The sequence below is a fragment of the Neolamprologus brichardi genome, chromosome 10, assembly GCF_056152115.1.
Source record: "Neolamprologus brichardi isolate AB-2024 chromosome 10, ASM5615211v1, whole genome shotgun sequence".
NCBI classification, from domain to species: Eukaryota; Metazoa; Chordata; class Actinopteri; order Cichliformes; family Cichlidae; genus Neolamprologus; species Neolamprologus brichardi.
The window spans coordinates 33,144,101-33,170,754 of record NC_142113.1 but is presented as its reverse complement, the minus strand read 5'-3'; the positions used below and the strand labels follow the sequence as shown (position 1 = coordinate 33,170,754).

The window sequence follows — 26,654 nt, the reverse complement described above, 5'->3', positions numbered from 1 at the left end:
CAGCAGAGCGCGGACAAACACGCAGAGGGGAGGGGGAGCTGCTGCCTTTGCGGAAGCCAGTGGAGAGCCGAGGCGGCGCTAAATCAAATTACCATACTAACTAGTTCTCTGTGCGCCGATGTGAGGGGAACAGCCTGAAGAAAAGCCTCCGTTTTAAAGTCAAGACACCTACGAGTCCGGCCTCATTTTGTTGGGATCTTCCTGCCGTCCGCCTGCAGAGGAGATGGGGGACAAGGCGGGCACCAGGTAGGACGGCTAGGCTATAAACGGCTAGCTGCGGGTTAGCGTCGGTTCTCACGCACTTCGCTAGCAGCCGTGCTAGTGGCCCAGGCGGAGGAGTTTCTCCTCTCAGCCCGAGCATCATAGATTTACCCGCTTAATTAGCTAGACCCGGGCCGAGACCAGCGAGCGAGCCCTCTGGTTCTGGTCCGGAGCTCTGAGAGCGATGACCTCGTTCGCAGGAGGCGAAGTTAGCACAGCAGGGTGGGGTTAGCTATCCGCGGCTGTGGTGGAAGGGACGGCGTTCCAGCGTCCGCTCAGAAATCTGTCAATTTTCAACATCCCGCTAACGTTTCCGTTTGACTGAAAAGCACACCAAAAATAATCAACTGTTAATGCCCACCGCTTAATCTAGCACAAAGAAAAAAAATCGGCACCATATTCGTGTAATTCTACACCACATTTGGGTGTTTTAAAGAGGAATTCCCACGGTGTTTGTCCAGTAAAAGACCGCTGAAACCTTAGTGGGCGGTATCGACATGTAACCCGAAAAACAGCATTTTAACTCGAGATTTGTTTAAATTATGGAGGTTTTTCTTGTTCGATTCAGTTCCTATGTTTACAGTCAGCTTTTATGAAACGTGAAATATTAGAGTGTTGTTTATCCTCGTTAACCAGGGGCGAAATGTTAAAATGAAGTGTTTTTGAATGGAATTTGGTACGAAGGAGCGTATTGGTGGGCTATTTAGGTTCGCTTACCTCCATCACGGGCTTATTTCGGGTTTCTGGTACCGCAGGTTCATGCCAGTTAGCTGTAAATGTGTTTTAAAGAGGGTGGAGGTTTCGTTTTCGGACATTTGTGAGTTCTGGTTCCTGTTTCGGGCCGATCTGCTCGGTGTGTAGGCACAGCACAACGACACAAAGTGATTGTGGTTTCTATGAAGCTCAGGATGCCCCCCTTCCCTTTTTGTGTGTTTACACCCCCAGTTAATTGGGTTAGCACTGCTGTGGATCAGCGCTCCTTCCCGTGTTTTCGCCTTTATTCCTTCTTCTGCAGACTCCGACTAACAGAAGAGACCCAGAGGGCTTAACTGCATTAATCCAACACACAAAAATAAGACTAATGATGAGGAATAACTGTTGTGTTTTTGTGCAGCTCATCAGATCCCGTCCTGTTGTAATGTGACAGGAACACAGGGCCTTTAAAGTCAGCTCTTCCCTTTACTCCAGCACATGTAAGCTGCTGAAAATGACATTAAAGTGCTGACTGCTTCAGGCTGTTTACATCCACATCCTGCCTGTTTCTCCTGTGTGAGGTCGAGGTTTGTTGGATGTACAGCTTTCATGCACACGCAAATGATCTGTTTCCTCATGTGTAGCAGCTTTTTGCTATAAAATGCTGATCATCGCCGCTGTTTTTGATGGATTTTCCTCTAACTGGAGGGGGGCGAGTCAGCCAGCCCATTCCACTTGCAACTTAACTTTCTTTCCTGCCAGTTACTTCCTGTTAGGAAGCAGGTGGAAAACTGGGAGGAGAGGAAACGGGCAGGAGGAAAGACCAACGTCATAGCTGTTGAAGAAAAGCTCTCACTGACATTCACGCTCGAGCTGCTGTTAACAGATTATACATCGAAGCTGCACGTCGAGTGGCTCTGTGGCACTTTGACTGTTTGCAAAACACCAGCCAGCAGTGGAAAGTTTTTCTCTTTGACCTTTCACCTTTTGTACTGACAGCTGTGAAGCTTCTCTCCTCGAGTTTTGTACGACTAGATTAGTAAGTGTGGCTGCGAGGTGTAGCGGCGAGCCCAGCTAGAACCAATCACATCCTGATATTTTGTCTGTGTGTTACATTAAAGACAGAACGGCCTCTCCTTCAGAGAAACTGATGTTTCACGCTTTGCTTCCAGTTGTTTACCGTGTCAGGCTTTGCACAGCTAAAAGAATCCGTTTTAATTGGCTGTTGTATTGAGATCATCTTCATCACCTGTGTCAGGGACGTGAAGCCGTCACGCTTTACCAGACTCATTCACAAAAACAGCAATTTTATGTCACAAAACACGTGAGCGGCTTGTTTACAGCTCGCTCGGCTGCTTGCTTCTTGCTGCTGCATGACTTTGGTGTTCCTAATGTATTTAGTCATGTCGGAAATGGTGCGTTGCATAAACTCGACCCTGTTTTCATGTAAGAGTCGCTGGTTTTGTAAGAGGAGTCTGGTGGCTCCTGCAGATCAACAAATGACACTGACTTTGTCCCTTGTTGCCACATTTTGTGTGTAAACAGGTTGGCGTGCTCTCAAAGCTGCAGCTGTCTTTGTGCTCAACGTGAAGTTTAGATATCTGGAATTCTTGTCACAGCTCAAACTTCTAATTATTATTATTCATGTCTGGTTGTTGTTTTTATTAGTATCAAACATGGCTGACCCAGCCCTGACCCTCCTCATGCTGCAGACACACAGATGAAAGTAGCAGTGTGTGTTTGCTCTGCATGCAAATGCAAGCAAATCATTTCTTTTTGAAAAAAAAAAAAAGTGGTTGTGTTATTTTTAGCTGGAAACAAACAGTGATGCACTTCCTGTTCTTCAGCCTGCTTTTAATTTGTACAAACGTACGAAACACCGACCAGGTGTGAAATGTCGTACGTCAGCTGGAGATGTTCATACGGCCAGAAATCGAATTCAAAACCAACTAATGTATACACGAGCCGCAGGTTTCTTACTCAGGGCGTCAGACTGTGTGAAGCTTTAACATGTGACCTCAAAGTTGGTTCGTTCAGAGCGCCGCTAAATACACCAATGTTTTCAGGGTAAATGTTAAAAAGGACCAAAAAGTCCATTTTGAGCTGCCAATGATAAAAGCTGATCAGAAATATCAGGAAATGAAGAATAGCTGTAACGCTTACATCCCATATGGCTTTTTAAAGCTCTGCTTCTTTCTCCAGGCGTAAATATTTAATGGGAGACATAATTGTAATATTTATTTATTCATTCTTCCTGCGGCCTAAAGCTCCAACATCGGAGCGACGCTGATCGATTTCAGATTAATCAGAATAAAAGTTGGGTTTTTTTAGAAGTAATGAAGAAAAATAAGCTGTGACTGTTTCAGGCTTTAGTGTCCAAATGATAAATTTTTAATTCATTTTATAAACAATAAAATGATTCTTGTGTCACATAAACATGAATTTGATGATAAAAGTAACTGTTAGCTGCAGAGCTGATTGAGCGCTGAGGGATGCAAACAGCAGATACTGCAGTACTTTTTCCTGCTGTAGTAACAGGAGTAACTGATGCTGCATCAGGACATTTAAATGAATCCTCAACACAAAGCTCAGATATTCACTTTATTGTTGAATATTTTTTGACAAAAACATCAAATCTGACTCTCAGAAAATGACACAGACGGTTTGTTGTGTTGGCGTTTGTGTGTCTGTAGTTTAACACCAGCCTCAGCCTCCCTTTCATCACTTTTCTCCCTCATTCTGCACTCATTTGAGTTTTTCTAGGAGCAGTTGTTCGACTAATTGGCTGATTACTAATGAAAACAGTTGCAAAAGCGCCCACAGTTTAATCATTTAATCTGAATCAGCAGTTTGAAAGAGGAAGAAAACAGCCTGAAGATGAACGTCGAGTTTGACTCTTGCAGAATAAACTTCCTGGTTCTTCGCTCAGCTGCAGAGTTTCAAATGTAACTTTCAGCCTGTTTCGTTGCTCCGGTGGTCGGACCAGTCCGACTCCTGCTTATCTGCAGCTTCATCGTTACAGACTGAAGGCATCGGCCTGACAGGAAGGGCGGGCTGAACTGCCACAATAAGAGCCTGCTCGTGCGCTTTGTTCCTGGGATTATTTCTGCTGCCACTAAACTGTGTTTGTTGGGTGTAAATCCAGAGGAAGGTAGCATGCATGTGAAGGCAGGCGGCCCTGAAACACGAGTGTCTGTGGGCGGCAGGCGCTGCAGAGGAAGTGCAGCGACGGTGGCGTCCGGCAAACATGAGGAAGTTTTGTCAGAGTGTGAAACGCAGCGAGCATCACGCTCCTGCTGCTCTCAGTGTTTGGCTAATAAACAGCACTGCACGAGACGCCGCCGCTCACTCAACTGTGACCGAGAGGAAACCCGGTTTCCTCGTGTTGCGGTCCGACCTGCTTCCTGTCCTCCACCTGCTTGTACAGGTGCTGCAGCGGCTGAGTTCATGCTCGCGATTTAAAAAAGTCGCCTAAATTATGGAGCATGAATTTGAATTTGTGGAGCTTTTTAAAGCTGCTCAATTTGGTTTGCAGTCCTTTCCCATCCCAGGAGCTCTCTGCTGATGCTGAGCCTCCTCCAGCATGGTGCAGCGCCATGCTGGAGATCATCAGATGAAGATGTAGGATTCATGGCTGCAGACTCGCAGCTCGGTGCACGGAGCCGTTCTGAAGCTCCGAGTGTTCTCCGGTTACAAACAATTAAGAAGAAAATCTGCACTCAGACTCTTCAAATCATCTGAAATGTTTTTAACACCAGCAGCTGGGTAACACGATCCCGTTGTCACATGGCAACAGTTCATGTTCAGACATGAAGCTTCACGTCAGCTGTCTGAGCGAGCGCCGTCCCTGCAGACCTGCTCGCTGCAGCGTTCTCCTGTTTACGGGATCTCTTTCCCTCGCCGCCAGCTTCAGCCTCACGTCGTCTTATCATCCGCTGCTGCTTCTCTCTGTTTCTGACACAAATACAAATCAGAGTGTTTGAGTTTTGGGGCCACAGGAAGTCTCACTGATGGGTTTGAAGCTTTGCTGAAACATCTGAGTGTTCATACGTGCCCCTCACCCTCCTGATTTATTAATCACACCAAAAGTGAGTTTTTTTATTTCCTGTTCAGATTAAACACGAGCTCGGTGTCTGCAGCACGCTAAACACAGTTTGATTTTTTTCTACTCTGGGATCTGTATGATGTCACAGAGAAGCACAGAAGCCCCACCCACTGTCCAAAGCATCTGTTTATGCTTGGAGCCAGGAGGAAGGGGGTTGTTTGCCCCTCAGCTGGCTTCCAGAAGTTAACCAGTCAGATGAAAGCTTGTTGGAGGGTGAAGTAAAGGGACTGCAGCGGCTCAGAGTAAGAGGAAGGATTATTTCTGAACGGTGACTCATGTAAAACTGCTCTGGTCCCAGAATAAAAACATGGAAACGAGCCACAGAGGTTCCCTTTGCCTCGTTCAGCCACAATAAGAACCAGCAGTTTGAAATGAAACCAACATGTCTTCCAGAATGTAACCATTCCCACTGACTGCAAGAATAATAAATAATATGAAGGTGCCTAAATGATGAAGAGCACAGAATAAAAATGCAGCGTCGCTCAGCTGAAGCCCGACTCCATGATGGACGAGTGTTTCTGCTCAGCCTGGACACAAACACCGTCGCTGTAACGTCGTCAGTCCAGGAAGCATTTCAGGACCAGACGTGTTTATATCTGCGCAGCAGGGCCCTTCATCACCTCAGATTTAACGTTGGAGTCGAGAACAAAACAGGCCTGCTGTTCGTTAAGGTTAGCAGCTCAGAGGGACGTTTACGGCTTCGTCCTGTGGCGTTCATCAGTGCGAGGACTCGAGCGAGTTTCTCCTCCTAGTTAAAATACGGCTCCATAACACAGTCAAACCACAAGCCCACCATCTGCTCCTCAGCAGGCTTCCCGAAGCTGACCAATTAGAAGAAAGAATGATGCAGGGTCTTACAAGTTATCCAATTCTGATAACTCGCTGATGGGCGAGCAATGAGCGGCCATGGCGCTGAAAGGTGCCGTGGTCCCAGAGGTCCACTGTGTGCTTCAGCTGACACACAAACTCAGAGTTTAAGGTGGAATCAAAGGTAACGGCAGCGAGCTGAAATTAGCAGCAGCTAAAATAAGTCGATGAGCTCCAGCCGAGCTGCTGTGATTCGTAATGGTTCGAGAGGCGCTGGCAGGCTGCTGCCATCATTGTGGTGTGATCTGGCAGCCCTGTGGGCCTCTCTGCAAGGTGCTGATAACTGGTGTTGGCACAAAGTTTGGAAACGTGCTCTCAGATAATTGGGATGGAGGGTGACCCACTTAGCTCCGGCGTGTTCCTCCTGCTTTTAGTTTGTTTTCACAAAAATGCTCCTGAAAAGAAACAAAACGTCTTCATTGATTTCATATCTGACTGAACAAAATAACTTTATTAATAAGAAGCAGCAGATGTGACAACTTAGACTCGTCAGCAGTCCAAAAACCATCCGTGTCTTTAGACAGTCGTGTGTGCAGCGGCACGACAAACGCACACTTTAGTCTTGTTTTGTTGTGCTTCTACACACTGACCTCATTATTGGGGACTGTGGCCACCAACATTCACCAATGGGAGCAGGAAACACGTGTCCGGATGCAGGTCCATTATAGTCATCACACCCTGACATGTCTGCCTCTTCCTCTGCAGCGTCTGCGTCTCGTCGAGTCGTCGTTCCTGAAAATGAAATCAGATTTCTTTGGGCTGGATGTGCCGAGGTGCCGACACAGGTGGACGTGTGAGCCGCTGCACCGTGGAGCCGTGTTGTTTGCCTTGGTTCCACCTGTTTCCTGTTTGAAGTGTAGAATAATTAGTTGATTCTGGCCTGAAAGAGCGACCGACTTGGACCGTTTTGTTCTGAGCGGTCGAGCTTCATGTTCAGCAGGTTTGTGTAAATATAAAGAAAGAAATGCATCAATCACCAGGTTTAGGCTACGATTAGTAAACAGTCTCAATTAGTGAATCTCGCAGAAACAGCTGATGTCTCTGACCTGCGATAACTTTCTGTGCATGAATGAGCAAAATGACCACAGCGACTCTAATTTATTCATAAACATTTTAAACGTTTTCTTCAACTCTGTTAAATAAAACAGTTTCTGGATTATTAGTCTGACATCAGTCGGTCTGGCTTTGAGAAGCTGTGACCATCCTCTGCTGTGGTGTTTGAGGGTAATCAATAAAGAAAATGATTGCTGTTATCGGCCCTAATTAGGAAGCAGATCTGGAACGGCGTGGCCTGAAGAGGCGTGGAGCTGAGCCGTGCGTGCGGTTCATGTCTGCAGCTCATTACGACGTGTTTTTGTTCTCTTTGGATTCAAAGCTGCAGATTAAAAAACACCACAGTCGTAAATAAGCCTCGAGCGCCAAAAAAGAGCCGCAGAAACCTGTAAATCAGTTTTAATTCATGCTTTGAAGTGATCTAAATTTAACCCGAGTGTGGAAAGCATCGGCGGCTGTGACAGGAAGCAGGACAGCAGCGCCTCGTCCTGGCAGAGGATAGTGTCTGAGGTGGCGAGGGCCTGGAGGAAGTGATCGTTTCATACAGATGCTGAGAGCCTTGGCGCTTCCTCACACAGCTGCTGGACTGTGGTCATGTTTGGTTTTCCAGGCCTTAAAATGAGTTCAGCTTTCCAAGGTGTGTCGGCACCTGTGGTGGTTTTTCATCACATGACTAGACTGAAAAGACTCCAAACGGCCATCAGCCACAGAGGCCACGCCCCTAATTTACAAACTGGATGCAGTTAAAAAAAAATGAGTCTAAAAACATTTACCTGCAGTTGTTATGATGGAGAAAATGAAAAGTTAGAGATTTTAAGACATTGTGGGGTCTGACCGAGTTCTGGAGCCTCAAGTGGACATTAAAGGAACTGCAGCGGCGTCCTTTTTCAGCAGCATTAAAGCAGCGTAACACACGGGGTGTGGCATTTCTGGTTTGCACTGTGGGAGGACACCAGAGTGGGTGGAGCTTCATCACTGTGAGCAGGATGCTTTTGGCACTTTCGTCATTGTCCGAGGTTAAACTTTGGTGCTGCTGCGGTTTGTGTTTGCCGAGCAGAACGAAGACCGCGGTCACAAACTGTTTAGTCCATCTGTGCTCTCTCTGCAGGTTGTTGTCAAAAAAGTCGCGGTTCGCCACAACTTTCAGGGTTTTCCATTAGGTCATAGATCGCTACTTTTTTAGCGATCTGAGCAGGTGGTAAAATGTGATGTCATCAGACTGCAGGCCACCAATTGGCTGGTAAGTAGCCTCACTCAGTGAGCATCAGGTTCACGAAAATCAAAAGCACCATCTTTGAAACCCAATGCTGTGACGACAACCAGACACAGCCAGTAGTGTTGATCGAAGACGGGCTAATGTTTACTCTGGTTTATTGACATCAAACTCGTGGGTCCGAGCTGCGCCTGGGACCGATTTTGGGAGATTCTCTTCTCTCTTCCACCACTTTTTTTTTATATCAGTTGGGAAATGGGCAGTGCGCTGCCACCTTGTGTTCTGGCAGTGAAACTGCAGCCACGCTAAAGCCTCACTCTGCTGTTGCAGTGCATTGAGCTGCGGCTCGTATAGAAAGGTCTGGACTCAGTCCTGGTGTCGTGTGTTCAGCTGCGGCGTGTTTCTGCTGCGGCGTGTTTCTGCTGCGGCGTGTTTCTGCTGCGGCGTGTTTCTGCTGCGGCGTGTTTCTGCTGCGGCGTGTTTCTGCTGGTTCAAAGGTTTGTAAAAGTTTCAGTGGCATCGTGCAGACCTGGACTCGAGTAGTTTAAGTGATCGTGTTGGTTAACATCCACCTGTTTCCCTGGTAAAGCAGTGCGGTGACATCCCATAATAACCCTAGGTCATGTACACTGTTTTTCATCAAAACCACTTCCCCCCACCCCCAACCATCGGTTTCAAACAAGGCCACTGTTTATTTCGACACAGCAGGAAGCTGCCACACTTCCTCGGGTTATTTTTCACAGAATCGTCTCACCCACACGCTCTCGATGAGCTGCAGCAGGTCTGAAAACCTGTTTGAATCCACCGCAGCGCTCTTCGTTTAGCGACAGGATTCAGCCAGAACAAACGAGCTAACCTTCTCTTTCTTTCCTCCTCTCTGTCTCCTCTTCCCAAACCTCTCAGAGTTTTCAAGAAGTCGAGCCCCAACTGTAAGGTGAGTCCACGAGTTTGTTCTGCAACATCTGACACTGAGGAAGCATTAGAAACCACTCGTCTCCCTCTGCCTCCTCAAACATGAAGCTGTGTTCATACTGACCCTTCAGATCACAGCATCTCGAACACCAGAGTAAAAACACAATCATAGAATCGGGGATGAAAAGCAAACATACAAACGTGAGATCAGAGAAACGAACTGCCAGAGGGAGCAAACAAGATGAAGCAGGCAGAGCAGCTCCACAGTGAAGTCAGATAGTAAACTGGGACGTCGTATTCAGTGTTATGCAGTCGTTCCTTTACTGTTGCCTCTAAATTCACTCCCTGTAAGAATGTTTGGTCCAGTGTGGTTAAACACTCGCTCAGATCCTGCTTTACTCTTTTGATATAGTTACATGTTTCTTTTTTTAAAACTTCCTTCTCTGACATGAGTGTCGATGGAAGTTTAACATGAGCTCACACGCTGCATGTTGTTAGCAGATTGTGTTCTTTTAGGACGTAGATTAGATAGGTGGGAATCACCATACATCCCACGATACGATATTATTGCAATTTTTAAAAATATTTTGCGATATTCAGATTCTGTACATAAAGGTAAACTTTATCAATATTCATTTTCTCTAATATCAAAGTCTCACACTCAGTCTTTCTCTCATTTCAGTTTGATTGTTGACAAACTGAACGGTTTGTATTACAGTCTAGTCCAACTTAACTGAATCAACCATCTGGTACAATTATAGCTATTCTGAACTATGCAGTTTATGAAAACTATGCAGCCCCTTCAGCAACTGAAGAATTTGAAAGTAAATTAAAACAAAATAGAATTTTACATGAAATCAAAAAGTTTTAAACTTCATTAAAATAAAACATGTCTTAAATTAAAATAAGTAAACTGTCATGTTTATTGCTGCCAAAAACGAGTGAAACACATTTGGACAGTGAAGGAATGTCAGGATTCTTGCTCAGAAAAAGGATCAACATGCTCTGAAGTCAGAGCACAAAAACCTTTTTGTAACAAAATATCAATTTCTGCTGTCCCTGTATCCATACATTATTACAAACAAAATATCACCATACTACACAGTATGAGAGCGTCCCTTCTCCCGGACTTGTTGCTTTGGGGTCGCTAACTTCCAGGTTGGCCGAGAAATAAACCCCATCACCTGTTTAAACACGTTAACACTCCTGAGACTGGTCTCCACCTGTGGGAGGTGTTTTTACACCGTCCTGCAGCAGCTCTCTGGAAGGTTGGATGCTGTAGCCAGTGACCGCCTTTGTACTCCAAACCAAAAACCTTCCATTGTTGTACTCGGGAAACAATACAGAGACCAGCAGTTTCTAAATAAATAATTAAAACATATAACAGCACATCGTCTGCAAACGTGAGCACAGAACTGGAGATCTTTGTGTGGGGATCAGGAAGAGAAGAAGTTGTTATTCCAGTAGGATTTATGCAGTTTTCACTTAGCTGTTGTGATCACACATCTGGATTAAATAAACTAATCCTGTGATTGGTCTGTGCAGTTGACAGTTTACTTGGGAAAGCGAGACTTTGTGGACCACCTGGACCACGTGGACCCAGTCGGTGAGTCTGGACTCGTTTGTGTTTGTTTTGGAGTTTTTAGGGAGCACGGCTGCTGAGGTGCAGTCCTATATTTACAGGACTGTTTGTCTTCCTTCCTGCCAACAGATGGCGTGATCCTGGTCGACCCAGAGTACCTGAAGGACAGGAAAGGTAGGCGAGAACACCTGCACACATGTACAGGAACACGCTGAGACTTTACTGCAAGATCTAAACGTGAAGTCTATAAAGCAAATGTCTCATCAGCCAATCATGTGGCAGAGTGTGCTGAAGCCAACGGTTCAGCGACTTTGACTTGTTGCCGTGTGTAAATAAACGAGAGTAAAATCCTTGAGCCCGTGTTGTTTCATCAACTTCCTGCTGACCTTTCTGTTCAGAGCTGAAGCCTTTGATTAATGACTTCCTGTTTATTTCTCAGCGAGTTCATTTATTAAAGACACAAACGTCTCGTTTCTGTCTGTTTACTGTTAAACAGCTGTTTCACAAATGTTGAATACAAAACAGACAAAATGACCTTTGTTTACATAATGAGCAGTTTCTGTACCTCTGACTGTATGTCAAGAGTTGGAAAAACAGATAAATGACTGTTTGCCTGAACGTTGTTTTTAATGTTGCTACACAAACATCAGCCAACAAACCCAGAAAGCAGCTCAGCTCTTCTCCTGCGTCTCCTGTCGTATCGTCACTGGTGGCAGATAATCACTGTGAGCTCTAAACAACCAGTTTATCACAGCCTCTTACACTCGTGGACCTGCGTGATGTCACAGTGAGATGTCAGAAGTGCTGTTGTTCAGTTGCAAAGGGCAGCCAATCAAAAGCATGATGCCTCAAAGGGGGAGGAGCTTCATCTCTGTGTCAGAGATGAGCTGTAAGGTTATTATTCTGATGATGCATGGACTCATTTCACTGGTGTAACGACGCTGTTTATCTGCATCGATGATTTTTAACAGTTTTAATGTTTTATTGTTGATTTTAATGAATGACTCATTCAGATAAGCTGCAAACAGCCTCTTCTTCCTCCCCACAGTCTTCGTCACGCTGACCTGTGCGTTCCGATATGGACGCGAGGACCTGGACGTGCTCGGTCTGTCCTTCCGGAAGGATCTCTACATCTCCACCTTCCAGGTGAGCTTCATCAGCTCCGCCCGAGCAGAAAGTTGAGTACTTTTAAAGATCGGCTGTTCTCACTGTCGTCTCTCTCTCGTCAGGCCTTCCCTCCGGTGCCCGAGGAGCGGAAACCCAACAGCCGGCTGCAGGAGAGGCTGCTGAAGAAGCTCGGCCAGCACGCACACCCCTTCTACTTCACCGTGAGTCCCTGCTCCTCCTCGGGGCTCCGTCTGTGGAGCTCGTGGTGAAGCTTCACAGACGCCACCGTGGTTTTATTTTTAGCTCAGACGCCGCGTCTTTATATGGTGTTTGAAGTGAAATACGCTCCATGTGAGTCTGTGGGCACTGACTCACTGCTGCAGCCCCTGCTGGTGATTAGAGGAACTGCAGCTGTAGGTTGAGGGAGTTGTGTACGGCGCGTCGAAGCTTTCTGCACGTGTGCAACATATATAAAATATGTAAGAAGAAGAACGGAGCTGTGTAACCAGGTGGGAGCTCAGGGCCTCGATGTAAACATTTAACAATGAGCATATTGATCTTTGTCATCAGTTCATTAGCCCGTGTTTACCCAGCATCCATTAGTGTCTGAACGCCGTCTGCTGTGGCCTGAAAAAGCAGATCATTTATAGCCCGCTGACCTCGTCTGGCGGCTCTTTCCTCGGGCTGCTTCAGCCCGCCGTCAATATCAGGACGAGCGTCAGACGTGTCTCGTGATGTTTGCTGATCGCCAGCTTCCTGAAATAAACAAGGAGATGCAAATGAGGAAGAAATGAGACTTTGACTTCCTGTTAGACTAGAAGTGACACACTGAAGGGCGTTTCCATCGCAGCGCAGTTCCCTGTAAGATCAAGAACCCTTTGAGGAACTCAGGAAGTCACTCATTTGTTCTGGCTTCCTCCTCCTTCACATACGGTGGAAGTTTAATTGCACTTTTTTACCTTCCTGGAACTTTTTGGTTGAAAGGGGTTAAATTTATCACATCTGCTCAGCAGGAGGACGTCCTGCAGGTCTCAAACCTGTGGCGTTTACTCTTATGTGCACAGATTATTTTACTCGATAAAGCACGTCTGAGAAAATATCTGAGCTTTATGGGAGCCTCGGATTCTTTACGAGAGTCGAGCTGAGCCAGGGCTGCTGGGAGGTTAAAGGTCGGCGCTCTGTGGGAAGCTTCATAAAAACGGGCTCTGTTGAGTTTGTGATGTGGAAACAACGAATGAACAAACTGATTCTGACGTTCTCGTTCTTCTTCTTGTTTTCCAGATTCCTCAGAATCTGCCCTGCTCAGTCACTCTACAGCCCGGACCCGAGGACACCGGCAAGGTAACCGAACCCCCCAGCTGTGAAACGGCAGAGCACGGATGTCGTAAATTAGCTGTTCCCAAACGTCACACCTCAGTTTGAAATGTAAGTCTCTGTTTGGGTCCGCCCAAACCCGCCTGCCCGAGGGGATTCACAGGCCGGCCTCAGGGGGCCACATAGTGAATGCGAGGGTTACGTCAGGAAGGGCATCCGGTGGAAAATCTGTGCCATTCATCCGCTGTGAGTTCAGGGAGCAGCTGAAAGCACCGCCTCCTGATCGTTAACTCGATGCTTTAACAACGAGTTCAGTCTGAAACTGAAGGACGAGAAGTTTTCAGGTCCAGTAAATGATCTCAGAGCTGGAGCACCATCTCTGATCTGACGGAGGGTCTCCGCCCTGTTCACGTCGCATTCAGCGCCCCACCCTGCAGCTGTTTCAGCAGGACAATGCTCACGCCCGGGTCGGAGCAGAGCGGGCTCTCTGGATCGGACGGCGAGCCACGCACGTCCCAGTACGCTACATCAGCACAACCAGTAACTGCTGCACCCATCTGGTTCCTCCACAGCAGGTCAGCAGACGGGTGGATGCCCACGTCACGTTCAGAGGAGGTTTAAATAGATTTTAAAGACGTTTAACAATAGTCAGACTTAAACCCCACAGTCTGGTTTATTCCTTTTGATGAAATTTAAACTGAATTATTAAACCTGGCAACTCATTTCTTATCTGCGAAACGAGGAAAAAACACTCAGACTGACCAACTAGTCTGAAACTGAAACACTCAGATTTTAAGTTACAGCTGTGATCCACGCTGTTCCACATTTATCAAAATCATAAATCCTCCAGACATTTTTTTTCTTCTTCTGCTTACCTGAAGTGGGAAAGCCCAGACCTTCCTCCCTCCACTTCCTCCAGCTTCCTGCAGTGGGATCACGTGACCCAGGCGACAGCCTTAGCCGGCTCCACTCAGAGCCCGTCCAGCTTCTGGAGAAGCTCATCTCTGCTGCTGGGATTTGTGATCTCGTTCTAATAGAGTCCACAAAAGCTAACATGAAAGGATTTATGAAGCGCCACCTGGTGGCAGATGTCTGCATAACATTTAGGACACAAATTTTAACAGTTAGATTAAACAACTAGTGACAACAGCGGTGATTGGTCCACCAGTCGCACACATCCATAATAATAATAATAATAATAATAATAATAATAATAATAATAATAATATAGTGTCTTATTATTATAACAGCAGCATAACCTTTGCAGCTGACTCGAGTCCTGCTGGTGTTGGTGGTCTGACAGGTGATGATGCAGCTTTTACTGTGAGACAGGTGTGAGGCTGAGCTCTGCTCCGCTCAGGTTACTTCAGCTCGTACAAAGATGAATATTCAAACCCTCCTCCGTTCTGCAGCTGCGTGTTCGACTCTGAAGCGTCGCCGAGTTTGCGTGCGTCTGCAGACTTCCTGGTTTGTAGTTGTTTATTTTCTGCGTCAGGCCCTGAAACAGCGACAGGCGTCGTCATCAACATCGTAGCAGTGGATGTGAGCGCTCGGTCAACTAAACAACCTGTTTCCTGTCAGTGAGGGAACCGTTCCCATCACTGCCTTTTTTTCTTTCTACAAATGCAGCGTTCTGACCTGCAGAGCGTCCTTCAGGCCTGAACACGTGCACATCTTTCCTGAAACCTTTTTCATTCCTGATTAACAGCCTGACGTTCAGGAGCTTCTTCCAGCGTTGACATGTTTGGTTGTAAACGGGGAGTCAGATGATGTCGGTTATCTGCGAGGAGCGTCGCTGACAGGCTACGATTTACCGTAACGACCGCCTCAGACAGGCCGATAAACACGGCGTTGATTTTTAGCTGAAGCTGTTCCAGCGTCGCTCATAGCGGAGAGAGAGAGACGGGCGCAGATTCAAACAGAGCGAGCGGTCTGTTTATAAAACGGCTCGCAGCGCGTCAGCACAGCTGAGGAGTTTTTATAAACACGGTGGCGCTGAGCTGTCCTCTCCTCTTCCTGCAGGCCTGTGGTGTTGACTTTGAGATCAGAGCTTTCTGCGCCAAGTCGATGGAAGAGAAGATTCACAAGAGGTGAGTTCAGCCGATTTACGAGCTTCACTCAGGAGCTGCGTGGAGTTCAAACCAGAGTAGAAATAACTGAGTGGAACATCCACCAGTGGAACAGGAAATAAAAGGTCAACTTTAAAGCTTTTCCTGTGTTTCATTGCAGTCTAAAGCCAGCCTGTACCCCAGCAGGCTTTTATTTTGTAGACTCACAGTACAGTAATCTACCAGAGGCAGTAAAATGTAGACTCAGTGTTTACTTTAGGACAAGAGAGGCTCGTCTGTCATACTGTGAGGCAGAGGAGTCACCGAGCTGAAGCTTGTGCTGTCTGCAGGAACTCGGTGCGTCTGGTGATCAGGAAGGTTCAGTACGCTCCGGAGAAGCCCGGTCCTCAGCCGATGGTGGAGACCACCCGCAGCTTCCTGATGTCCGACAGGTCCCTGCACCTGGAGGCATCTCTGGACAAAGAGGTGCGCAAACAGCCCCGATACCCACAAACCAGCCCTTTGTTTTTATGCTAATAACGGTGTTCTGTGTGCAGCTGTATTATCACGGCGAGCCCATCAGCGTCAACGTCCACGTCACCAACAACTCCACCAAGACCGTCAAGAGGGTGAAGATCTCCGGTACGCATCTCTGAACTCTTCCTGCGCTTCTCTGCTCGCCGCCATGTTGTCAAAGTAACGCCTCCTCTGTTTGTCTTCCGCAGTGCGTCAGTACGCCGACATCTGCCTGTTCAGCACTGCCCAGTACAAATGTCCAGTGGCTCAGCTGGAGGCAGAGTAAGTGTCCCTGTCCCTGCATGCTGGTTAAACTGGTTTAAACCAGTGTTAATGAAAATGTGATTGTTAGGTGGTTTTAAACCAGCTCAGATCGTTTCGCCTGGTTAACTCTGTTTAATGAGATTGGTGGAGGGGCGGGGTTTACCTGAACAGTTTGACTGACAGCAGCGTCTGGTCTCCACAGCGACCAGGTGTCGTCCAGCTCCACCTTCTGCAAGGTGTACACTCTGACCCCGACACTGGACAAGAACAGAGAGAAGAGAGGACTCGCTCTGGACGGGAAGCTCAAACATGAAGACACCAACCTGGCCTCATCCACCATGTAAAACACAAACGCACACAGGTGTAACACACAGGTGTGTTTGCATGGTCATGTGACCACAGTGCTCCGTGTGTGTTTCAGTGTGAAGGACGTCACCAACAAGGAGGTCCTGGGGATCCTGGTGTCCTACAGAGTCAAAGTCAAGCTGGTGGTGTCCCGTGGAGGGTACAGCAACACACATACACACTCTGCTGACATCACTTCCTGTCCTCTCCAGCTCACTGTTTCCTGTAGCTGTCATCAGTGAAGTTTGGAGGTGTTTTTATCTGCCAGACGTCACTCAGTGAAACGCCCGAGGCCGAGCTGCACCAGAACGTTTCCTACGCAACGGTCTGACGTTTGTCCACGTTTACATGGAAACGCCACACGTGTGGAGCGAGTCTCTGCATCATATTTGACTTAAAGTACAAAAACAAACACGGCACAGAGCTTGAGCTCAGACTCCAGGCAGCTGAGGGAGGCTTTACAAAGTCATCCTTTCACAATAAAAGCCTGTGAGAGCTTAATGAGTCCCTCAGCATCTGTCTAGGACCGTAGTCCTTTATCTACTGTCTGTCTCACCATTGGACTTTAAAGTCACATGACTTGTGATATTCACTGAGGGCGGCTGGAGGTGGAGCTAATTTGAGCATCTCTTCATTTTTTTTCACGGTTGGTTTAAAGACGATTTTCTCGTTTTTCGGGTGTTTTATTCAGAAAGAGCTGCAGGTGCAGCTCGGCCGCCACTTCCTGCTTCCTGCTCCGCCCTGTTGGCTCGTTGCTGTCGTTGCTCCTCACTGTGTTTGCTTCCACTGTAGGTTTTTGTGAACCTGTCGCCTCCTGCTTTTCATTTCACCTCCCTTCTCTGTGTTTTTTGGCGTTTTGTGTGGCTCCGCCCCGTCCCCCTCTCCCCCCTCCTCTTCTGTGTGCCCTCCCCCCTCCCTGCAGGCTGCTGCGAGGCTTATTGGAGAGGTAAATGGGACTGAAAGCCTCAGTGTTCATGTGGGGGAACCACAGCCTGGTGTTTAATGTTAACGTGGGTTTCTAGGCGGTTGTTGTCACTCAGTAGTCAGTTTGCTCTGAAGTGAGTTAATTATCAGCTGTGGGGCTTTAACGGGCAGATTTATCAGGACTTTTTTAACCTGTTGGTGGAAAAAGGAAGGAGGCGGGGTTTCCTGTCATGACGCCGTGCTTCCTATTTTCCAGGGACGTGTCGGTGGAGCTGCCCTTCATCTTAATGCATCCTAAACCTCCGGAGCCGCCGGCGTCCCGCCCGCAGTCAGGTGAGTCTCTGCAGCCTCGTATGCGGATTCACCATGGCACTGAGCATCCGTTTCCATGGAAACGGCAGTGTGACATGCTTGTGTGTGTGTTTCAGCTGTGCCAGAAACTGACCCGCCCATCGACACCAATTTGATAGAGTTTGACACAAAGTGAGTTTCCAGGCTTTATTTTACATACAAACAGAAACCATGACAACCAGCACTAACATGACGTCACTGATTAAACTGAGCATGTGTGAACTATAGCACGCCATAACGTGGAGCTGACTGTCAGCAGCTGTCGGTGTTCAATACCCGAAAGTCTAAAAATCCTAATGAAACCGTTCACGTCTGTAAAATGAATCCACGGACGTGAACGGTTTCTGCTGCGAGACATGACGAGTGGGTCTTGAATCTGTGAGCGCATCATTAATGCTGAAGGGTTGGAGCTACCGTCTGTCAGCAGCAACATCTGGAGCCGTTTACAGCAGCGGCGTGAGGTGGAAAACTTCACACATGCTCAGTTCACACGTGACGTGCTGTTGGTGCTCTATGGAACCTTTCACAATAAAACTCGTCCTTTTCATCCTTCAAGCAGCATCTCGCAGGACGATGACTTCGTCTTCGAGGACTTCGCCCGCCTCCGGCTCAAAGGTGTTGTGGACGACAAGGACGAGGACTGCTAGGAGCTCGCCAACCCCTTCATATGCTCGCTTCAAAACCACAACACACACACACACACACACACACTCACACACTGTTCACATTCCCCAGGGATGGATGAGGGTATATTTGGACGGAGGCCTCGGAGGGGCTGGGTGGTGTTCTTCCTCTCTTGCTTCAGCCATTCGTCACGCCACCTCTGGCATTTTTCCGCCGTCTTCTCCATCTGTTGTCTCTCGTTTCTCTTTTTTGCTAGAAATTCTAAATGTTAAGCAGCTGCAGGACAGATGTTGGCACTGTGGATGGGAACCTGTGCTGCTCGTCGTGGGCGGGGCTTTGAGATAGAAAGCAGGAAGCTAAAGAATCAGCAGCGTTCGTCCGCTTTGTTTTTGAATGTTTCCCGACGATCACCGTCCTGTACAAACAGAATATATATTTGGAAAAAAAATTGTTCGGTGGTGATCGCCGCTTTCCTTCGAGTAAATCCTGTAGATAGTTTTTCTCGCGGTGGCTGCAGCGAGAGGAAATACATGTGCACACAAACACACACTCAGAGAAGTCTTACAAGCGACTGAAGTTCGATTTCACCAGCATCCGCTCTCCTCCTGCTCCAACTGTCGTCCATGTTCAGAAACGTTCACCGTGTTCTGTCGGCTTTTTTTAATAAAAAAAACATTCCAGTGCGGACACTTCATTCAAATCCCAGAGATCATTTTGCAATCCTGCTTTTTAAGAAATTACATGAAAAGACGACAACCAAAACTTTATCCACCCTCTCCGTAAGTGGAGCTAATTTAACTCTTTATTTTGGATTTAATCCTGTTAAAGCTCAACAGTAAGCTGGTAGTTGTCTGAATACTGTTGTTGGTTAAGAGAATGAAGACGTGTAATTGCACCAATGTGACAGCGAACAAATTGAAGCTAAAAACAAAGCATATAAATCTGAGATGGTACAGGGGACCTGATCACTGAGAGTCACGATTCTTCATTTATATCCTGGGTTGTTTTAGTTTCTCTGATGGAAATAAAGAAAACTCTTGAGTTTAGTCACACTGGAATCTTTTTTTTCCCCTTGAACTTTGGACTGGATTTGGAGGTCGAGTCACTGGATAGGTTTTTTTTACCTTTCTTTGATCTGTTTCTGTTTATTTCATTTCCAGATTTACAGTTAAAGTCAATGAAACTGATGCTAAAGTCTGTTTCTCCTGTTGCTTGTTAAAATAGAAACGGTCTGAGACTCGGTGCGGCCGGTTTAACTCGCCATTGTCAGCTCATTGAAAGGAAACTCTGGTGCTCGTTGTTTGGTTTGTTGTCTTCACTCACTGGTCCAAACTCACTTTGAACAAGCATTTAGATGAAGTTAGTATGAAGCTTTACCTCAGAGTTAGGTCATCACAGGAAGCTGTGCCTTTAAGGCTTCACTGTTGCCAACACGATGATCTATGAACTTTGGTGACTGACAAGAACTCAGCTTTTTTTAAAAAGAAAAATTGTTGGTTTAAAACGTTTGGGCAAACTTGGGATGTGTCAGTTTAGAAACACTGCGTGGTGTTATTTTTCTCTAATTAAGTTCATATAAGTTCAGGTCTTACATTTTAGTTTCAGGGGATAAACCATTAAAATTTTTTTTTTAGTAAATATAACTTTAAAATTAATATTAACTTTTTAATAAAATAAAACAACCACATATTCTTATAATTTCTAATCGTTGAGAGCTTTTCTTTATTTTATTGTGTAGATTGCAAAGATACATTTTAAATTAATGTCACCATTTTCTTTTCTGGAATTATTTCCAATCTGGTAACAAATATTTCTGTGGCCTTTACTGTTGTTTAGTTTGTACTGTGATGATACAATATTTGGGGGTTTGTCCGGGATTTGGCAGTTTCAGTTATTTCTAGACCATCAAACACAGATTACTTAAATCCCACTATTGTTTTGTTTGACACATTGAAAGATGCTGATGACGGTGAACAGACTTACTCACTTTAATGTTGACCTGTTCAAATTTGACTTATTTCCTGTGAATGTTCGTATTAAACATGGTTGAAGTTTCTGATAACCAATTGGTCAATGATCCGTAATCCTGCAGCCAAATGCTCAGTTTTTTTGTTTTTCCTACTCACATCTGTATGATGTCACGCAGAGCAGATGTCCCTATTATGATCATCTCAGGACACAGAAACCATCTCATGTTCTGACCAGAGGCAGCCAATCAGAAGAAAGTGTTCTTAAAGTGGAAGTGAGAGCTCAGTACAAGATCAGGATTATTTAGAGCTGTGAATCACGCAAAGCTGCTTTGCTAGATTCTCATAGAGACCAAGAATAAAAATGCAGAGATGGTAATGAGCAGTATTGATTCACTTTGAAATGTTTTTCACACCTTTATTCTCAATATGTGACCAAAACATAATGATCTAAAAATGAAACCATAAAACTTTTTTTTAAAGGTTGATGCCAAAGGAAATGTATAAACTTGAGAAGCTGAAGTTGTTTAAAATAGTCCAAAATGGACCAAAGCATCAACACAAACATGCATAAAAAGACCACTGGGCAGTCGTGTTGAAGAGAAATGAACTGAAACTAAAGGCAGTGCTGTGCTGTGTAGTACCACGAGATAGTGCTGTGAGTCTTTGCTGGACCTTGATTTCAAATCTGGTCCAGAGTTTGGATTTAGGTGTTTTGGCGAGTACCCGGTATGTCTGCCATAATGTCTACAAAACAGGAAGTGATTTCTGCTGGTGGGACGGACAGAGAGCAGCTTAAAAGTAGCTGCACATTGACTCTCTGCTTCATCTTGTGGTCCAAAGTGCAGCCATGCTGCTCTTCTTCACGTTCTTTTGAAACTTTAGCTCATTTTGGAAGCTTTTAAACAGTTTTTAAAGCACGTTTACTTACAGGAAGTAACTTTAGGGTGCCATGAGAAACATAACAGCCAAAATGAACCAATCAGCACCAGTGTTTCCGTTCTAAATCCACCTCACCAACATCCCGCCTTGCCCTCTCAAGACCATCAAACCATTTAAGTGATCTCTTTTCTTCCCTCCATCCAAACTCGGACACGATGTGAAGGACTTCAGGTTTTAGATGCCAGCTTTCCAAATCTGTTGCTTTTATTCTAGGCTTTATTATCGTTATTATTAATGTTATTTTGTTAATGATTTTTGGCCCCAAATCCCCGTACAGATCAACATTTCAGATGAACACGAGCACTGCACTTTCATTGGACGAAAACCCCGCGGAACTGCAGACGTTTTATTTCAGAAGACGAAGACGAATGTTAACATTTATTTTTCCCTAAAATTGTTTGTCGGGGTTTCACAACTTGAACTTTCTGTTTTGTTCAATTTTAAAACTGCCAAATTTCCCTCCTTCCCACCCCCCCTCCTTCCTTAGCTCAGTCAAACGTTACAGCTGTGACCCTAAAAGAAGACGTAGATGAAGAAGCCGACTCGGAGCATGATTTGAATTCCTTTGTTTGAAATTTTGTTTCCAAGCAGTGCTGTGAATCGTACGAGCTGTGATTCTGTCCTTATTTTGTCGTGCATATGTGGGGTAACTTTGCTAAGTGTGAAAATATTTTGACAAGTGCCACGCCCCGGCCTGTGCGATGCTTACCATAATGTCTATAAAACAGGAAGTGATTTCTGCTGGTGGAACGGACACCAGAACAGATAGATCTATGATTATTATGCTTCTGATTATTATTATTATTATTATTATTATGGTGACTTCTTATTATTCTACTGTATCATCATTGCGACCATGATTATTCTCATAATCATTTAAGAGTCTATTGTTTCGCCATGTATTTTTTATGTTGAGATTTTTATTTTAGTTTTCTTTTTATTAAAGGTAAAAAGAACTAACAGACATCCAGGCTCTGCTTCGGTTTTTTTCATCTCCGACGATGAAGCTGTGAATTATTTGTTGGCAAACAATCACATTTATATCTCTGAATAGACACGCGGTAGTCACATTTCTGATTTCAACCAAATAAAGTGGAGCAAGACAACAAAACAGGCTACAGTTACATTCTCGAAGTGTGTTTGGAACAATTTATGACATTCTTGGGTCAAAATTTGAATTTTTTTTTTCTGTAGAGATGACAGGAACTACAAAAACACTTGGTCAGCATCAGGCTTTACTGTGAAGAAAAACCGATGATGGGTTTATGAAGACTGAACACTGGTTTTATCTTGAGGGCCATTTAAGTGAACATTCAGACCGGGGAAACTAATCCAGCCAACAGTCGCCTCAAGGCGCATGCTCAGCAGTGTTGGGCAAGTTACTTTGAAAAAGTAATTAATTATAGTTAGTTACTTTTTTGAAGAACTAGTAAGTTACTAACTGAGTTACAAGATTCTAAAAGTAATTAATTACTTGAAAAGGAACTATTGCGTTACTTTAAAACATTTTGAACCCTCTGGGGTCCCGGTTATAATCGGCCATATTTAACTACTTTTGATGTTTCCTCCACATTTCACCTTTAAAAATTATTTATTTGTCTTGTTTGGTATCATTCTTTTCAGCACAGCCTCACGTGTCTGAATTTACAGTTATGATTTCATTTTGACAAACTGTATTAACATAGTTGATCTAAAATCAGACAAAAAACATAAATCTGGGTAGAAAGTTATATTTTTTACTGTAACAACCATAAACATGTTTAATGATCATATTTCATAACTTTAAATGCAAATATAAATTGTCAGTTTTAAAATCACACACACACGTTTGCAAACAACAAAGTTATTTGCAGCCATTTATCTTTGACCCTTTTTTTAGGTTATGTATATATGTATATACAAATTCAGGGTCTGCACGCTTGAAGTACGCATTTAAGTGTGATTACGTCACCGCCACACGACGACGGCTGTCCCAATTCGAAGTGTACTTCAAATGCATACTCCAAATGCGCCGTCGATTTCCCCAAATATCAAGCGTGGTCCGGTGCACGCTTCGTGAGCGCGGTGGTGGGTGTGGATAATTTTGCCGCAAAATACGGCAGAAGGGAGCGGCCGAAGAGTGAACTGTCAAAAGTAAGTACTGAACATGACGTCACTTATTTATGTTCGAATGTTTAATAACCATAATGTCTCACAGGAGAGAAGTCTCAATTATTTTAATGTTCAGTGTCTCTTCCAAGGCTAAATTATGCTAAAGGTGACTTGAACTGGGTGAAGATCATTTTTTTCCTGATAAAACATACTTTTCATCAGAATACATTAAAGCAGAATAGTACAAACTGAATTACTGCATTTCCCCGTATACAACATCTTAAAACATATCATTGAGGACCCAATAAAAACTAAAGCAACACAATGAAAGTCACAACTACAATGTTTGAACAAAAAGTAGAGGGCCCATGAGAGAGCCCTGTGGAACTCCACACCAGTAAGAAAACACAAACCCCCCAATCTGGTCTCTCTATTACATTTTTATAAATCAAGGGGTAGTAAAATAGTTCAGGTCGAGCCTTTAAAGGCTTTTTAAACATGTGTACTCATGTTTTCTGACTAAAGTAACCATTTTCAGAACTATATAATTGTATGCGGTTTATTTTAACATGCAGTTTCTCATTAAACCACAAAACTGTCTGTGTCACAGTGAAGGATCCCTCCATCATTCTTAATCTGATACTGTCAAACATCCAGATGCCGTTACCAAAAAATACTTATACAGAAATGTATTATATTAAAAAAAAAAAAAGAGTATCACCACTTTGATGTACAATTGTTCAGGATTAAATTATCAAACAGTTTGTGTATACGTCTGTAAACATAATTATTTCTGCTGTAAAGTTTTAACATGTGAATGTATGAGGAGTGACTCACTGCTGGATATTAGTGGAATTATTGGTTTTCATCAACAATCATTTGACTTAAATGTTTTAGGGATTTTTTTTCTCAGAAGTGAACATTTTTCACTACAGGACTCAAAAGTGAAACCTTCAGATTTATAAGTTAAAACTCTTCTTGTTCTAAATGTAAATTTTGGGTTCCAACAAACAGACGTGATCACATCTTTTATTCATTTTATTGAGAATCACTTCACTTTTCCTTCCCCTGCAGCTTTGAACCCACCGTCCAGCTTCAGTCCCACTGTGAGCAGGCGTCGTGTTCCTCCTACAGTCTCTGCTGAGATTATTTTAAAGGTCAGTACAAAAGTGGCGACATCGCATTCAGCGTCATAAAGCGTCGTAGTCGTCGTCGTCTTCATGCTTCCTCTTCAGCGACTCTCCGCCGGAGTTCTGTGACACCATGTTGGTCGTAATGAGGATGTTCTTGGAGCCAATCAGAGATGGGTTGATGAGGACGTTGGAGACAGCGGGTGTGGATGGCGTTGCTATGGGGACAGAGCAAGCATCGAGGTTTTTATATGAGTAAACTGTTCATTTAAACGTGATTCTGTTTGGCCATTAAAATGTTTATCTGGACAGATTTTTGTCCTTGTGTTCAGGAGTTGGTGGAGAACTTTTTAACGGTTTCTTCCACATTAAAGTGTTTTTCACAGATATTCTTACGTCTGACTCTTGTTCCATCAAAGCATGAAGCAAAAAATAAAACGGGTCTGTTCTTACTGGGTTTGGTGGTGGTCGTCTGAGAGGGCGGCGGGATCTGCACAGTGAACCTCTGACCCGTCAAAGACACTGGAGTCCCGACTTTAGTGGTGACCGACTGCACAGACGGCGTCCCTGAGGAGGAAATGGCGCTACGCTTTCAGCATCCAGGATCGTACTTTAATACTTGGATTTATAAATCACATAATGATAAAGCTGAAACTCACCGAGCGTGGGCGTGGTCGGCCTGCTGGTGACGGCGCCGACACTGAGGCGAGGCACCGATATCCTGCCGGCAGACGACGACACCTGGAAAATAAACTGTTGTTAACCACAAACAAAGACAACGTGAAAGCTGAGGATGACCACGAGAGGTTGTGTCTCACCTTCTTCTGTATGGACTTGAGTCTGTAGTTGGGGGCGGTCAGACAGTAGCGGTCTGGGGGCAGCCGGGGGCCGGTGTAGGGCTTGATGAGAGGGAGGGGGGTCTGGTTCTTCTGCCTGGCAACCTCCAACAGGAACTGGAAACACAGAGAGGGTGAAGCAGCTATCAGATCAGCCCTGTCGCTACAGTCAGCTGGTTCCTGTAGAGTGACGTCTTAATGATCAGAATCTGCAGTCTCCATTTTCCTAACTGACATTCTGGACCCCCGACGAACGAATGAAGAACCGAATGTTACGCCCATCTGTGAAGACTTACATCTCGTGGCGGCGGTGAGGTGAACGACTGATCCATGCGGCACTGGATGGCCAGTCTGATGTCGTCGGCGTCCACGTTGGACTTGTTGGCGTGTGAGGCGTAGGTTTTGGCATCTTCGATGATGGTGGTCACGTATCCTGTGGACAGAAACAACAACTGAGTTGTTCAGAACAGCTCCTGCATGATTCACAGTTCAGAATAATCCTTCTTTGTCCGAGAGTGTCAGAAATATTCAGTCGGGATATCAGAGCATTGTTCCCATCGGCTCTGAAACAGAAATAACTTACTGTAGGTGAACTCCAGCATCTGGTTGATGACTCTGGGCTCATACTCTGTGATTCCCATGTCCTTCAGGATCTGGATCATCACCTACAGAGGAAACGAATAACGTAAAATCTCAGTGCAACAAGCTCAAACATGCTCTCAATTTCACTTTTCCCGCAGATTTTTACTCTCTGGAAAACTGTCAAGATAAAAGAAGCAGGATAAATAAATTATCCCGGAAACGTGGTGCTGGAGCGAGGTACAGTGCCCGGCCTTGTCTCGCAGGGTGCACCAAACCAGGGTATTTACAAACATACCATAGGGTGACAAACGGCTTCACCAAAGCACCAACAGCTCGCGACTAAAGGCTAGGCTAAAGTGCGGCTGCTATTGTTTTGAACGGCAACGTTGCTAAGCTAAGCAGGTTATCATGTTGCACAACTGCAAAGGGTCACCAATTAATCAACACAAATCCAGCAACAAAATTCACCATCAGACAATAAACGGGAGAAGAAACTCCCCAGTGTGAACCAAATTTGCACCAAAACACCGACAGGCTCGCAGCTAGGCTAGCATGTTAGCCGCTATTGCTTTGAGTTGCAGTGTCGCTAGCTAAGACAGGCTAGTCTAGCTAACGAGCAACGCAGATGCAGTAAAGATTATCGAGCAAAGAAAAAAGCTTGACTCAAACTGTATATATACAGTATATATACAGTGTATATATATATATAGTGTATATATATATATATAAATGGAAAAAGCTCGTTTCTGACCTGAGCATCTTTCGGGATTGTTTTTGGAGCAGACATTTTAACTTCCCTCGCTGCGCCTTTGCTTCCTCTTCTTCTACTGTTTCCGTTCACAGCTGAGCCATTGACCGAATCCGGAAATGAAAGAAAACAGAGGAACTGCAACGGCTCCGAGTTAAAAGCTTTCAAAATAAACCTCA

The 26,654-nt window shown here is 45.1% G+C and overlaps 2 protein-coding genes across 5 annotated transcripts; one reads left to right on the top strand and one right to left on the bottom strand.

Annotated features, from left to right (window-relative positions):
- Positions 1–22,054, top strand: LOC102784778 (arrestin red cell). Of its 4 annotated transcripts, none has more exons than XM_006785159.3 (17): positions 1–246; positions 9,096–9,126; positions 10,650–10,710; positions 10,816–10,860; positions 11,735–11,832; positions 11,916–12,014; positions 13,075–13,134; positions 15,130–15,197; positions 15,506–15,641; positions 15,713–15,797; positions 15,881–15,953; positions 16,138–16,275; positions 16,357–16,440; positions 17,203–17,226; positions 17,461–17,537; positions 17,633–17,687; positions 18,112–22,054. In XM_006785159.3, the coding sequence occupies exons 1-17, from the start codon at positions 224–226 to the stop codon at positions 18,200–18,202; spliced, it is 1,248 nt and encodes a 415-aa protein (XP_006785222.1). In that variant the 5' UTR covers positions 1–223; the 3' UTR covers positions 18,203–22,054. The 4 variants fall into 4 exon arrangements, with proteins under 4 accessions (XP_006785222.1, XP_006785223.1, XP_006785225.1 ...); XM_006785160.3 differs by having other exon boundaries at positions 2–246; positions 18,115–22,054; XM_006785162.3 differs by lacking the exon at positions 17,203–17,226 and having other exon boundaries at positions 3–246.
- A 1,233-nt stretch (positions 22,055–23,287) lies between these two features.
- taf9 (TAF9 RNA polymerase II, TATA box binding protein (TBP)-associated factor) lies at positions 23,288–26,578 on the bottom strand. Its single transcript, XM_087847560.1, has 7 exons — positions 26,479–26,578; positions 25,729–25,810; positions 25,442–25,578; positions 25,128–25,262; positions 24,969–25,050; positions 24,763–24,876; positions 23,288–24,527 (listed from the first exon to the last, which is right to left on the bottom strand). Exons 1-7 carry the CDS (start codon positions 26,512–26,514, stop codon positions 24,370–24,372), a joined length of 744 nt encoding a protein of 247 aa, XP_087703686.1. The 5' UTR covers positions 26,515–26,578; the 3' UTR covers positions 23,288–24,369.
- Between the last annotated feature and the right edge of the window lie 76 nt (positions 26,579–26,654).

Excerpts from the sequence above, each read along its gene's own strand:
- LOC102784778 (XM_006785159.3), top strand. The coding sequence starts at position 224 with ATGGGGGACAAGGCGGGCACCAG. Across the intron at positions 247-9,095 it reads GGGGACAAGGCGGGCACCAG|AGTTTTCAAGAAGTCGAGCC; the intron begins GTAGGACGGCTA and ends CAAACCTCTCAG. Across the intron at positions 9,127-10,649 it reads AGTCGAGCCCCAACTGTAAG|TTGACAGTTTACTTGGGAAA; the intron begins GTGAGTCCACGA and ends TGGTCTGTGCAG.
- taf9 (XM_087847560.1), bottom strand. The coding sequence starts at position 26,514 with ATGTCTGCTCCAAAAACAATCCCGAAAGATGCTCAG. Across the intron at positions 25,579-25,728 it reads GATGCTGGAGTTCACCTACA|GATACGTGACCACCATCATC; the intron begins GTAAGTTATTTC and ends TTCTGTCCACAG. Across the intron at positions 25,263-25,441 it reads CCTCACCGCCGCCACGAGAT|TTCCTGTTGGAGGTTGCCAG; the intron begins GTAAGTCTTCAC and ends CTGTGTTTCCAG.